The sequence below is a fragment of the Saccopteryx bilineata genome, chromosome 2, assembly GCF_036850765.1.
Source record: "Saccopteryx bilineata isolate mSacBil1 chromosome 2, mSacBil1_pri_phased_curated, whole genome shotgun sequence".
Classification (NCBI taxonomy): Eukaryota; Metazoa; Chordata; class Mammalia; order Chiroptera; family Emballonuridae; genus Saccopteryx; species Saccopteryx bilineata.
Window position 1 is genome coordinate 156,463,563 of NC_089491.1, and position 14,182 is coordinate 156,477,744.

At 38.1% G+C, this 14,182-nt stretch overlaps 1 protein-coding gene across 2 annotated transcripts in view; it reads left to right on the plus strand.

The window, feature by feature from the left end:
* The window catches only part of SRGAP1 (SLIT-ROBO Rho GTPase activating protein 1), a 321,179-nt gene that overhangs the window by 293,901 nt on the left and 13,096 nt on the right, over window positions 1-14,182 (plus strand). For both annotated transcript variants that reach the window (XM_066258243.1, XM_066258244.1), the window contains exons 17-20: window positions 1,887-2,111; window positions 4,441-4,520; window positions 11,973-12,153; window positions 13,997-14,131. In XM_066258243.1, the coding sequence (XP_066114340.1) occupies window positions 1,887-2,111; window positions 4,441-4,520; window positions 11,973-12,153; window positions 13,997-14,131 (621 nt within the window). The remainder of the gene's footprint in view (window positions 1-1,886; window positions 2,112-4,440; window positions 4,521-11,972; window positions 12,154-13,996; window positions 14,132-14,182) is intronic.

A 14,182-nucleotide genomic window follows, 5' to 3' on the forward strand; every position in this document is an offset into this window, starting at 1 on the left:
TGAGTTGGCCCTGGGCACTGAGGATGGTTCCATGGCCTCCACCTCAGGCACTAAGAAGGGCTAAGTTGCTGAGCATCGGAGCAATGCCCCAGATGGGCAGAGTATCACCCCCTAGTGGGCTTGCCAGGTGGATCCCAATTGGGGTGCATGGGGGAGTCTGTCTCTCTGCCTCCCCTTCTCTCACTGAATAATAATAATAATAAATTATAAAATCAAAACATAGATAAATAACATTTTTATGTAAAGTTTTTACTTTTCAAGCCAGCACTGAATTAAAGACCCAGAAAGATTAACAGTGACTTTCCCCATTGAGCCTACGCATGTCTTTTGATAGACTATTTTTATTCTGAATCTCACTTTTTTATCCATTTTCAAGATGATCTGTAACATTATTGTGGCTGTTATTGTGAACTTTTTTTTTTTTAAGATTGTGTGCTTGAGAAATGACAGAAGGTAAAGACATATGTTAGCTGTGGAAATTATGCTTTCATGTTTTCTACTTTCTAGACTATCTTATTTCCAAAAAAGGGTAAAGTATCATGTTATGTGGTTTCTCAGTTTCTTTGTGTCTGTCACCATCTCACAAAGGGACTTTAGTATCTTCTTTCTTCTTCCATTTGTCATCTGTTCACCTGGATTTTACATTTCCTTTCAAGGTTGACATGACATTTTATACACTGAACAATAGCATCTCCAGGTTCTCCCTGGAACAGTAGTACCTTGCTCATGTGTTAGAGGCACAGGAATAAAGGGCTGGCTTATTTTGAGTCACATGTGGAAAAATATTTTACAAATGTCCATTGGATTGAATTTAGAAATTAGTACTCGACAACCGGAAATCTCCCCAAAATTTGTAGTTTCCCAGCTTTCAATGCAGTGAGAGAATTGAGGATTATTTCCCCCTTCTCTTCGCCTGGTGTTTGTAGTCTTACTCAAAAGCAAATTATAGCATCTGGAGTTGTTTGCTTTCTCTCGGGGGTTACAAAGAATAGGTGCTTTGTTCTCCTCTAGGCTTTCCTCAAGATTTATAGAAGAAAATAGAAATCTGAGAAGTTTTTGAGTAGTGGGAAGACTATTTTAAAGATATCCATAAAGCTCTGTGGAGATTGCTACTGTCCTTCCCACATTTACGTGAGCAGTATTTAGAGCCTGACCATCATGTTTACGAATAAAACTCACTTATTTCCAATTTCCATTGTAGTAGAGATTATCTTAAACTCTCTGGTGGCTTTGAAAAATGCCACTTAATTAAGCAAGTAGGACTTATATTCTCCTTTCTGTTTCTATCTTGTTGAAAGGTTATAAGTCACTTTTCTGTCTCTGATGTTTGCTGAGCCAACCTAAAGTAGGATGAAATATCATTTTATTCTAAGAATAAAAACCAAAGACAATGTTTTAGATCCCTATTTTCAGAATATGTTGGATCTTATTAAACATCTAGTTTCTGGCCCTGGCCAGTTGGCTCAGTGGTAGAGCGTCGACCTGGCATGCAGGAGTCCCGGGTTTGATTCCCGGCCAGGGCACAAAGGAGAAGCGCCTATCTGCTTCTCTACCCCTCCCCCTCTCCTTCCTCTCTGTCTCTCTCTTCCCCTCCCGCAGCCAAGGCTCCATTGGAGCAAAGTTTGCCCGGGCGCTGAGGTTGGCTCTGTGGCCTCTGCCTCAGGCGCTAGAATGGCCCTTGTTGCAACAGAGCAATGCCCCAGATGGGCAGAGCATCGCCCCCTGGTGGGCATGCTGGGTGGATCCCGGTTGGGCGCATGCAGGAGTGTGTCTGACTGCCTCCCCGTTTCAAACTTAAGAAAAATACAAAATAAATAAATAAATAAACATCTATTTTCTCTTCCCTCCCTTGTTCTTTTATAATGCCTTTCTTCTTCCTTTCAAAGTCTTTCACAATACAGTGATGAGAACATGATGGACCCTTATAACCTGGCCATTTGCTTTGGCCCCACATTGATGCCTGTCCCAGAAATACAGGATCAAGTGTCTTGCCAAGCTCATGTGAATGAAATTGTCAAAACCATCATTATCCACCATGAAACTATCTTCCCAGATGCTAAAGAGCTAGACGGCCCTGTTTATGAGAAATGTATGGCTGGAGATGACTACTGGTAAGTTCAAAAATTGTACTCCTTCCCCCCTAGAAATATTATAACACTATAGATATCAACTTTTTAAGAAAAAGAATTGCCCATAAGCTGTCAATGCTTCTAACTAACAAAAAAGAAGCAACAGCAGGAACACTTGAGATAAATTAGAATTCTAAGACACATGGCAACACTGACTTCTTATTACAGAAACTCATAGTCATCCCTTTTCCCCACAGACGACATCATTTTAAATATACCATATTTTTCTCTCCATAAGATGTACTTTTTCCCCCCCAAAAGTGGAGGGGAAAATGCCCATGTATCTTATGGAGTGAAAAATATGGTATTTTATTAAATATTTTAACACATCATTTGGTTCAGAATATTTTTTTTCTTATTTTCCTCCTTAAAACCTTAGATGTGTTTTATGGTCAAGTGCGTCTTATGGAGTGAAAAATACAGTATTCACCCTATCGTGGCTTTTGTAGAGAATGAAGGTTTTGATATTATACAGAACTATATTAATTTTTACTATTATATCAAGAAAAGATAATTATTTGAATTGACAGATTTTTTTAATTCTGAGATAGTTTTAATTCTATATAAAGTGGTTTCAAAATTCTCATTTTTTAAGGAGTACTATCAACCAAAAGTGTTTTCATTCTTACTTTATTTTTATCCTTACTAATATTATACTAACCAATTTTAGTAGTTGTTATTTTAAGCAAATCCATTACATTAATGTATTGTTGGGACAGCAGTTTTTATACAGCAACATAGATACCTTTTCAGTGAAGTGGTAAAATGGAGGAGGTATAGTCACTTGAATAATACCAATGGTAGGAACTGTAATAGGTTTATGTTCACTATTTGATGTAGAAGTTCAAGCTTCTAGCAAATCATCTACAATGAAAGTAGCTTTGATTCCTTGAGCCCCTACTGCGTGCCAGCTACTTAGTGCATATGATCTCTTTGACTTCCCACAACCACTCTACCCAAATAAGTTGAGAGAGACCAAGGAGCCTGTTCAAAAATGGTAGTAGCTGGAGACAGCCCAGGTATGTCCAGTTCCAAAATCCACACGAGTCCTCCCACTCAACGGCTGCCTCCCAGCCTGTCCCAGAAACTGCCCTGCACAGCTCCGATTCAGGAGCAGCTGGAAATAGACATAGACATGTATAAGCCTCCCTTCTCCACCCTCCTCAGGACTGTTGGTTTCCCATTGCCTTTCCAGGGATTAAGTAGCAATAGAGTAAGTAACTGAAAGATCTTAAGTAACTGAAGATCCACTTATTTTTTTTCTTGAACCACAGCATGGTCATATGCTTTAAAAAATCTGAGAGTTGACTCTTTCCAGAAATAGTGCATTCTATTTCCAGAAATAGTGCATTCTAAATTAACAGCAGTGTATGACAGATGCTGGTTCTATGGTATATCCAGCAATTTTACACGTGGAAGTCAATTCCAAAATATTTACTTGAGCACTTAACGGTGTGCAATGTACTGACTGAGCTTGGCTCTAAGAAGAGAAATGAATAAGTATGTGGATGTCCAATCTGTATTATATGATGCATTGTACTCTAAGACTTCCTGTGGATGCTCCTTTTTTTTGCAGAGTAAAAGCCCGGTAAGAGTCTTGCAGCAGTAACATGTGCTTGATTGTGTCCTTCTCCCATACACAGTATTTTCTGTGGGCATTCCTCATTCTAAACGGAAAGCCAGTGATACAGTAGGTACTCTTGTCACCCAACACCAGCAATATGAATGGGCTTTTATGTAAAGTGAGGTTTGCATTTGTGCCCAAAGCATGTTTCATTTAATCAGCATGCATTTGAGGAGAGGTAATAGTAGTAGTGTTAAAGAGTAAGTTTTTTAAAAGGATAAAATCATAACTCTCACACAAAAATATACAGTGAACATCTGTCAAGAAAGTTGGAAAAATACTACAATCCATTTGAGGCAGAAATCAAAGAGCCATCAATTTATATGCAGTAAAAATGATGAAATGAATTTGCAAAAACTGGTACGTCCATACATAGGGCAGTAATCACATCCCACTAGAATCAACAAACTTTCATTTCTATAGATAAGAATTATTTGTAACACTACAAGTTTTCCACAAGTTAACTTTGTCTTTACAGAGTTGTAAAATACCCTTTGTGTCAAAGACGAAGAGACACATACTCCCGTAGGACCAGATAATCCTTGGAAGCTCCAGCATTCCACTACAAGGCTATCTAGTAACTCTTTTGCCATTCCAAGTCTTAAATTTTCCCTTGCAGCAGCAATTGTTCATTTTTTAAATTCTTTCCACTTCAGCTTCACATGAATTTCTCTTTCCACTGCACAGCGACAGCCCATACAGTGAGCACGGTACATTGGAGGAAGTGGATCAGGACGCCGGGACAGAGCTCCACACCAGTGAAGACGGTATGCCCTGTGTTCCTGCTATTATAAAACTAGTCTTTCCTATTTTCAAGAATTGCTTATAGTAAGCATTTAGTAGAAATAAAAGAATATTTATAAAATATGTGTAAAGTATGAAGAATAATATTACAATGAACACTCGTGGACCCACCACCAAGTTTAAGAAAAAAGACATCACCTTTATGCTCCCCTTATCCCATTGTCCTCTTTACCCCTCAAGGGTAACCACCAAATGTCTATGTGTTTTAATGGCGGTTGTTTCATTTTCTACTTTATTGAACTTTCTTTAATGGAATTATACTGTATATATTTCCATTATTTTTTTCTACTCAGTATTGTGTTTCAGAGATTCATCTATATTGTTGTGTACAGTTATAATCATTTAATTTACTATTGTATAATATTTTATAGTACTTCTCTATTTCATTATTGATGATAATGGGGGGTATTATCTATTTTTCACCTTAAAAACAGTGCTGCTATGAATATTTTGAACATGTATCCCACTGCAAATGTACAAGAATTTCTCTCTAAGATCTAGACAACTAGAAATAAGCAAGCATGTCTTCAACTTTACTAGATATTGCCAAACTGATTTTGAAAATGGCTGTGATGATGTACACTTCCATCAGCCATATTATTAACCTTTGGGTTGTATGTATTCATCAACACCTGATTTTATCAAATAGTGTCATCTTTGCCAGTATGTCATGGTTTGATGGTATCTCATGATTTAATCTGCATTTCTCTGGTTACTGACGAAGATGTTTTAAAATACAGTGTATTAATAGAAAATGTGGGGTAGAGTGAGACCAACCAACCAGGAGCTGATTGCCATTGAAGAGACTTTGTTTCTCACAGTTCCCAAGAGGGAGAAGCACATCTTGCCCTAAGGGGCCCCAGAATGAAGCACCAGGGTCTGTGAGGAGAGAGAGAGAGGGACCTGAGCGACTGAGCAAGAGCCTTTGTTGTGGTTTCCACAGGAACAGCAGAGGCAAGATAAGCAGGTTTGAATAATTTCAGCAGGCTCTGGGGCTTAGGCGCTATCTCTGGTTGCCTTGTACCTGGCCCTTAGGTGGTAGGGCAGGTGGATAGTGGCCCAGAGTGTTGAGAACCCCAGAGAGGAGGTAGTTGAGTACGGGTGTAGGATTGGTTGGATTGTATTTGAAAAGCACACGCTAGGTGAGTTGTTTACTATCTGTAGGAATTGGCAGATCCTGAGAAGGACAGTCCCTCCAGGGCACTGTCAGAATACCACAAGGCCCCCGATGTTAGAATACAGAAATAAAAAAAAAAACAGTTCCATGATTAATACAGATATGTTTATTTTTATAAGTTTGGATTTCTTTTTTGTGTGAAATTCCTGTCAATTCTTTGGCCCATTAGGGCCCATTTGCCCATTATTAGCTTCTCTGGGCTGTTTTTTCTTTTTTCTTTTTAGTTAGTTTGGTTTGGCTTTGGTTTATTTCTTATTTGTAAGAGTTCATCATGTCTGGACCAGGTTTTTATTGGGTATGTGTTTTACAAATATCTTCTGCTCTGCAGTTTGTCTTTCATGTACTTACTATGTTGTTTGCTAAAGAAAATATCTTCATTTTAAAGGAGTTAAATTTACCAGTCTTTTCCTTCCTGGTTCTTTCACTTTGTGTCTCCTTTAAAGAAATCCTTCTGTACCCTGAGGTGAGGAGAGTTCTCCCATAGTCTTTTTAAAAACTTTACAGTTTTGTGTTCCACACAGTCTTTAGTGCCTTCTGTGTGTCAGTCTGTTTCTGGGATCTGTTCTTTGCCGCTGACCTATTCCTACAGCACTGTCTTAATTTTGATAACTTTTAATAAACTTTAATATTTGGCAAATCAGGACCCCTGACTCTGTCATTCTGAACAGTTCTTGGCTTTTGTAATTTTACATAATTTTTAGACTCAGTTTTTCAAGTTCTTAAAAAACAAATCTAAAAATCTTTGGGTTTTGACTACAGTTGCACTGATACTACATATATTAATATGGAGGGAGTTGATATTTTTATAATATTCAGTCTTCCAATCCACAAACATATTTCTACTTACTTCATGTCTTCCCAATAAAATTTTGTACTTTTCTCTCTAGAGATCCTTTCTTTTCTGATGTCTTAAGTTTAATGCTTGATATTACTTTTCAACCCTTTTTTAATGTGAACATATAAAGCTGTCAGTTTTCTCACAGTACCTCCTTAGCTGCATGCATGGCCCTTTTAGTCTCTCTTCAGCTGTGACTAATCCCCTATAAACTCATTTGTTGAATTTTTTCCTGCAAGTTCTGTTGGGCTCACTTTTGTATCTGCTGCTTGGTCATATTTTATAGTTTTTTGCTCTGTACTCAGAATATTAATCCTTTCCATTGTTTCAGATTATGTGTGATCATTCGAATATCTGCAGTCTTCCTGGATTTGTTTTTATTGGCTCTTGCCTATTGGTCTTGTTTTCCAGTGTGTTTTATCATTTCTTTTACATGTTTTTGGCACTTTGTAGAATTCTTTAGGCTCAGTTGAAGGTCAGTTCCTCCAAAGAGGGTTTAAATTTACTTCTGCCTGGGGTAAAACCAACTTGGGGCCACATTGAATTTTTAACTTGAGGTTTTCTAGGCCACCCAGGTAGTATGAACGGACTCTCCAAACCTGCTAAGGACTGGAATGTATTATAGTTGGGATTGGCAGACGTGATTTGGTTCAAGGTTTGAGATTGATGATGGTTATAATCTATGGAGAAGTATGGAGGGCTAGAAGGGAGGAAGGTTTCTAGAAGTTCACTGTGACACTGAGAGTATAAGGGGGGTTGGGGGCAGGATAGGCTTAGATTCTCCACATTGAGCCAGCCCCCAAACTTCATCTTTTGTATAAAATGAAAGCTTAAATTAACCAGTCAGGAAAATGCCCTCAGGGTAAACTATGACTCACATTTTCTAGTGTTCTGTTTACTTCCCTGCATTCCCACTTGGTGTTTAGTGTGCCTTACTGTTATGATAGCTCACAATGCCATTACAAAGATTTTTTTTTTAATCCAACACTTTTAGTTGATTTCAGCAGGGCAGTAATCAGGGTATGTAGTGTGTCTACCTTTTGCTACAAAAGGAAAGTTTCTTTGTGTTTTTAAAAGTTAAATGAGTTGACACTTTTAGAACTTAATTTAGAAGATCTTAAGCTAGAAGACATTTGTTAAAGTGAGAGCTGTGATGTTTTTGAAAGCGTCTAAGCCCTACTTCTGCCATTATTTGTTTTTTGTCTTGAGTGTCATTGTTTTCAGTATGATTCATTCTCATTCCTTTTTCACTGAGGACTTCTCTAAGTGTTTCCTTGCTTCCCCCAGTGGCCAGAGAAACCAAGACAAAGTCTCTCTACTCTTACCTCTTGGCTATAAAAGGAAAGCTTTGCTGAGGACCCTGTATTTTAGATAACATTTTGATCATGTTCACCTGATTTTGCTAAAGAAAAGCATTGCCTACAAACAACAGATACCCATGCCCACAGAGAGCCCCTAAAGTTTTGTAACTACTACATATTAACTAGAGTATTGATTATCTTTTTGATTGGTCGGGTATTTATTTTCTTTTCTCTGTCATGGTATCACTAGAGAAAATACCTTTTGTTTCCAAAAGAAAGACTTTCACAGAACAAAAGTATCATCTGCAAGGACAGTGGGTAACAGATCTAGGAGGAAAAGTGTCAGAGACAGCAGAGTCCCAAAGAGAAAGGGCCAGTACGAGCATTTTGTATAAAATTAGGAGAAAGGTAAATATAAGACTCAATAGCACCAGGCAGTCAGAAAATCAGCTCTACTGAATTTTCTTTCCTTTTGCACAAAATTGCAGTAACCATGCAGAAAAATGAAGCTATTGCATTACATTCTTGTTCTTATTGTTTTTGATAGCAGCAGCATTCTACAGTCTCTGCCCAACCTGGAAGGGCATGGTACTCTCTCTATGAAAGGCATGTGGTGTGTTGCCATGCCCTAAGATTGATTTGCTCTGCAGTGACTAGACTAAGATGTGTATAAATAGCTTATGATTGACACTTGACTGTGAAATGACTCTCATGGGAGCAGAAAGAGTTGAAATAATAAAATTGCTCAGAATTGCTAGTTGATATAGCAGGGTTACCAATAAAATGTACTTCTGATTCATCTGGTCATTCTTTCATAACCTCTCTACATTTGAACTAAATTAGCAGAGGCAGATGATCCTGCTGCTAGTTGTTTCAAAAAATGAAAAGATAATAAGCATGGGTTATGATTATGAAATTATGATAAAATATGTATATATCTATTAAATAGTCTTAAGTAGCCCTAGGCTAGCATTGACGGTGAATGACTGAATGCGCTAAAGAGCATTAATGGTACTCTGCAGTTCCCATTTACAAGTACGTGGATTGTACACTATGTTATAGGCTGGTATCCTTTTTTTTTTTTTTTCAGCAAAACAAAATTTTAACACATGGGGGCATTCACATAGAAATTTACAAATTACATGTCATGAAGCTCTTTTTATAAATTGGCATGGCTTCATTCTTCCATGGATATATTTATTTGTGTCCCCTGCACCATGGACATGCTTATTTCTGTTCATCAGGGAAACTGAGGTAAAAAAATTTGTTATCTGTCATCTCAGATCAACCAGGATTTATTATTTTGTGTCTCTAAGTTTGGAACGAACTAAAAAGTCAATCTCTTTGAATATGAAGTTATATTCCTTCTCTATGAGATAGGCTGGTAGATATTTAATAAAGCTGCTATTTATATTGTTTTAATAAAGAAAATATATATTTTAGGAGGGAATACCAGAGTGTTAACATTATCTAAAGATATAGTCAATTGTTAAAGAACTGTTGTTTTAAAAATATTTTTACAGCTTCTTTACTGAGAAATATACTACATGCAGATTATAATGCATTATGAAATATTGTTCACCCTAAACATTATCTACTAGCAAAAAGTCAGGGCATTTTTTTGTCTTTATTTTAAATGTATAGCTGAAATTTACCCAGCCCCTTCACATAATACAAATCATGAGCTTTTTCAATATGTTTATTGATCTTTATGCTTTTGCCTTACATGTCCTAGAGAATGTTTGAATTCATCAAGTGAGAAAGAAGCTTAGCTGGCTACCCAAGGACTTCTTAGGCAGTTATTTCATATAAGTACAACGGATATTGAAGATACTGCAGTGAACTCTGGGGGGAAATTAACTATTTTAAATGGGAAGGTTTGTTACCAAGGGAAGCAGAAGGCAATTTCCTGAGAAAATATTTGATAGATGGGTAGGTTTTAATCTATTATGTGTACATATATATTCTACAGTATTTGGAAACTAATACATGCTCAGTTTTAGCAAATGAGGAAGTACTCATAGAATAGGTTTATTTCTCTAAATATACACCTGCATTGGCCCTTTATAGTTTTTTTTTATTATTGATTAGAAGTTTTCTCACCAGGTCCTGGATGCTCAGGGGATAGAGCATCGGCTGGGTGTATGAACCTCCTGGGTTCGATTCCAGTCAGAGCACACAGGAGATGCGACCATAAACTTCTCTAGCTCTCCCTCTCCTCTCCCTCTTCTCCTCCCTCAGCCAGTGGCTCAATTGGTTTATGGCTCTGGGCACTGATGATAGCTCCTTCTGAGCTGCATAACAGCCTCAGGTGCTAAAAATAGCTCTAGAGCATTGGCTCTAGATAGGGTTACGGGGTGGATCCCGATGAAGGCACACGCAGGAGTCTGCCTCACTATCTCCCCTCCTCTCACCTAAAAACAGAACAAAACTGTGGTTGGTAGCAGGGAAGAGAATGGGATGATAATGGGAGAGGGGAAGAAAAATCACATGGCCCCAAATTGAAGAGCTTTTTGTTGGAGCACAAAAATCACTTCTTGTAGTTGTTTAATTTGTCTGCTTATTTGCCTTCAATATTTGTGGTCAAAATTAGATCAGAGCTGGCCCTGGCTGGTTCACTCAGTAGATAAAGCATCAGCCTGGCATGCAGTCATCCTGGGTTCAATCCCCTGTGAAGGCACACTTGAGAAGGACCATCTGCTTCTCTTCTCTCTCTCCCCCTTCACTCTCTCTCTTTCCCTCTTGCAGCCAGTGGCTCGACTGGTTTGAGCATCAAACCCAGGTACTGAAGACAGTTTAGCTGATTTGAGCATCAGCCTCAGACAGGGGTTGCCAGGTAGATACCGGTCAGGGGGCATAAAGGAGTCCGTCTCTCTCTCTCTCTCCTCTCACTTTAATAAAATTAAAAAAAAAAAAAAAAGAATTAGATCAGAGCTGAAATTCCAATTCTAGACCCAGAATTTAATATCTTTTTAAACTTTTTATTTTGAGATTATTGTAGATTCACATGCCGTTGTAAGAAATAGTACAGAGAGATCTCATCTACCCTTCACCCAGCTTATATCTTGCATAACTATAGTGTAACATCACAACCAAGAAATTGACATTGATATAATCCATTCCCCATATTCACATTTTACCAGTTTTATGTGTACTTGTTTGTGTAAGGTGTTTCCTTGGTCCTGTAGTTTTATCACATGTATAGATTGGCGTGATCTCAATGATGGTCAAGAATAAGGTCAGCTCCAACCCAAGGATGCCTTGTGCTGCTCTTTTATAGCCATAGCCATTTCCTCCTGTCACCTCCCCCACCTCAGTTTCTGTCAACCATTAATATATTATTCTCCACCTCGATATTATATCAAGAATGCTAAATAAATGAAATCATATAGAATCTAATCTTTTCAGATTAACTTTTTTCACTTACTGTAATTCCCTTGAACATCTTTTGATCTCTAGAAAATACAGTATTTGAATGTGGTCTCTTAATTACAGTACAAGACAGTCTTAAATTATGTTTGTGTCATAGGTAATATCCAGAATATGTTACTGATACTAGAGAAAATAAAGTCATCTCTACCATTGGAGGTGCTTTGAACATTTGATAGTGCTTAAAAAGTAGATGAGGAAATGGACTGTATTCAAATAGGATTTAGTGTGGCAATTTTTGTAAATTTGATTTTTTTAAATAAGTAATTAAAATATAAATTTCCTAGTGTTCTGAGAGAGTGGTTTTTGCATGTTATAAATGGGATTAACATGTTGCAAGGGAACTCCATCAATGTCTTATATATCATATTGTAAAGTTTAAAATATTTTTATTAGACTGTCATTACATCTCTAGTAAGAGACTGTGGAAATTAAGATCCAATGTTCAGTTTTTCTTTGCCTTTTGAAAAACTGTTGACTGCCAAAGAATGTTTTTCTCTATCTCTTTTAACACCCTCATTTTCTCCTTCTTGATGATTTGTTTATTCCCTTGCTCTGTCTGGAAATTTAAATGGCCTGTTTATTTCTAAGGCCTCAGCTAGACCTTCCAGTTAGTGCACCATGCCTTCCCAACAACCCTGCCCCTCACCACTATCTGGCATGTGTTTTGTAGAATGTGAGCCAATAGAAGCCATAGCCAAGTTTGACTACGTTGGGCGGTCTGCCAGAGAACTGTCCTTCAAGAAGGGAGCCTCCCTGCTGCTGTATCACCGCGCATCCGAGGACTGGTGGGAAGGAAGGCACAATGGGATCGACGGGCTTGTACCTCACCAGTACATAGTGGTGCAGGATATGTGAGTAGTCCGAGCGTCAATCGCCAGAGTGCTCCCAGGAGGAGGCTCCAGCTGTTGTTCTTACACTGACCTTGGTCTTGTGGGGAAAGAGCAGGAGAGATTACAGAGCTCACACTTCTGAGCAGGGCACAGTTCTTCACCTCGCTCCAGTCTCTGGTAACAGAACTTCAGGCCCAGTGGGTTTTCAGTTCCCAAACTCTACCTGGAGGTTGGGGTCAAGGATTAGTGAGAGACGTCTTTTGAAGCTTTCAGATTCTTAGAACCTGTGCAGAGCATAACTTTAAGAGCTGACTGGTAGTGATGCAGTGGATAGGATGTCGACCTAGAATACTGAAATCCTAGGTTCAAAACCTCGAGGTCCCTGGCTTGAGCAGGGCTCATCAGCTTGCACGCAGGGTTGCTGGCTTGAGTGTGGGATCATCAACATGACCCCAAGGTCGCTGGCTTGAGCCCAAGGTCACTGGTTTGAGCCCAAGGTCACTGGTTTGAGCCCAATGTCACTGGCTTGAGCAAGGGGTCACTGGCTCAGCCGGAGCCCCCTAATCAAGGCATATATGAAAAGCAATCAGTGAACAACCAAAGTGACACAATGAGTTGATGCTTCTCATCTCTTCTCTTCCTGTCTGTCTCTCTCTCTCTTAAAAAAAAAAAAATTTTTTTTTTAAAGAGCTGAGATAGCACACTGCTGAGTCCAGAAACAGCGGTGTTCTTCTTGTGGTGTCTATCATTTCAATTACGGATTCCCAAAAGAGAAGAGACACTGATCTAAACTATAAAATTATCCAATCCAGGCTTCTTTTTTATTTTTTTTATTTTGCTGATGAGAAAGCTATAATTTCAAAGTTGTTTAAAAAGATGGGAAAATGGTCATGGTATATTAAGTGAAAGAAACAGGTTACAGAGTGCTATGTACAATATCATCCCTGTTTTGTGAATGCAGTATTTCACCATGCAGTGCCAATGTAAGAGCAACTTTTCAAGGAAAAGAGAAATACACCACATAAAACATATAAAGTGAATAAATGATTCAGCCTAATTTTAGAAATGTTAAAATATGTACCTCAGAAGCCAAGAAACATTGTTTGTTTATACAAATATCAATCATATATACATATTTAAAGTAGATAAATATAAGCATCTATCAATATAATGTAAATCCTATACATTTACAGAGCAGGGCAAAAGTAGGTTTACAGTTGTTTGTATGGAAAATAATACAATAGTTAATAATAATACAAGAATAAACTTTCACATACTCACAACTGCAAACCTACTTTTGCCACACCATGTAAATGTACATACTTGTAGGTATATATTTCAGGCATTAAAAAAAGTATAAAAGGAACCCTGGTGAGGTAGCTCAGATGGTTAGAGCATCATCCTGATATACCAAGGTTGTGGGTTCAATCCCCCATCAGGGCACATGCAAAAATTAACCACTGAATGCATAAGTAAATGGAACAACAAATTGATGTTTCTCTCTCTTTCTCTCTCCCTTTCCCCTCTTTCTCCCCCTCTCCTCTTCCACTCCTCCTTCCTTCCCTCTCTTTCTCTAAAATCAATAAATAAAAATTTTTAAAAATTAAATTATGAAAAAAAGTATGGAAGGATATTTTTTAAAATTCTAGCAGTAGTTGTCTCTGGATGTTCTGTTATATTATGGGTGATTGTTATTTCACTCCTTTTGTGTATCTGAATTTTTCACTTCTTTTGCAATTAAATTCTATTATTTTCATAATGAGCAGAAAAGCATGTAGTAAGAGACGTACATAAAAGCTGTCACTTTTTTTTTCTCCCTATTCATCAAGCAAAGGACCATCACTCTTATTTCTCATTATTTCAGGGATGATACATTTTCAGACACTCTGAGCCAAAAAGCTGACAGCGAAGCCAGCAGTGGGCCAGTCACCGAGGACAAGTCTTCATCCAAGGACATGAGTTCCCCTACAGACCGTCATCCTGAGGGTTGCTTAGCCAGGTCAGTGGAGTTTGGTGATCAGCCTCCTGAACCTCCGCTTCCCCTGGGGGC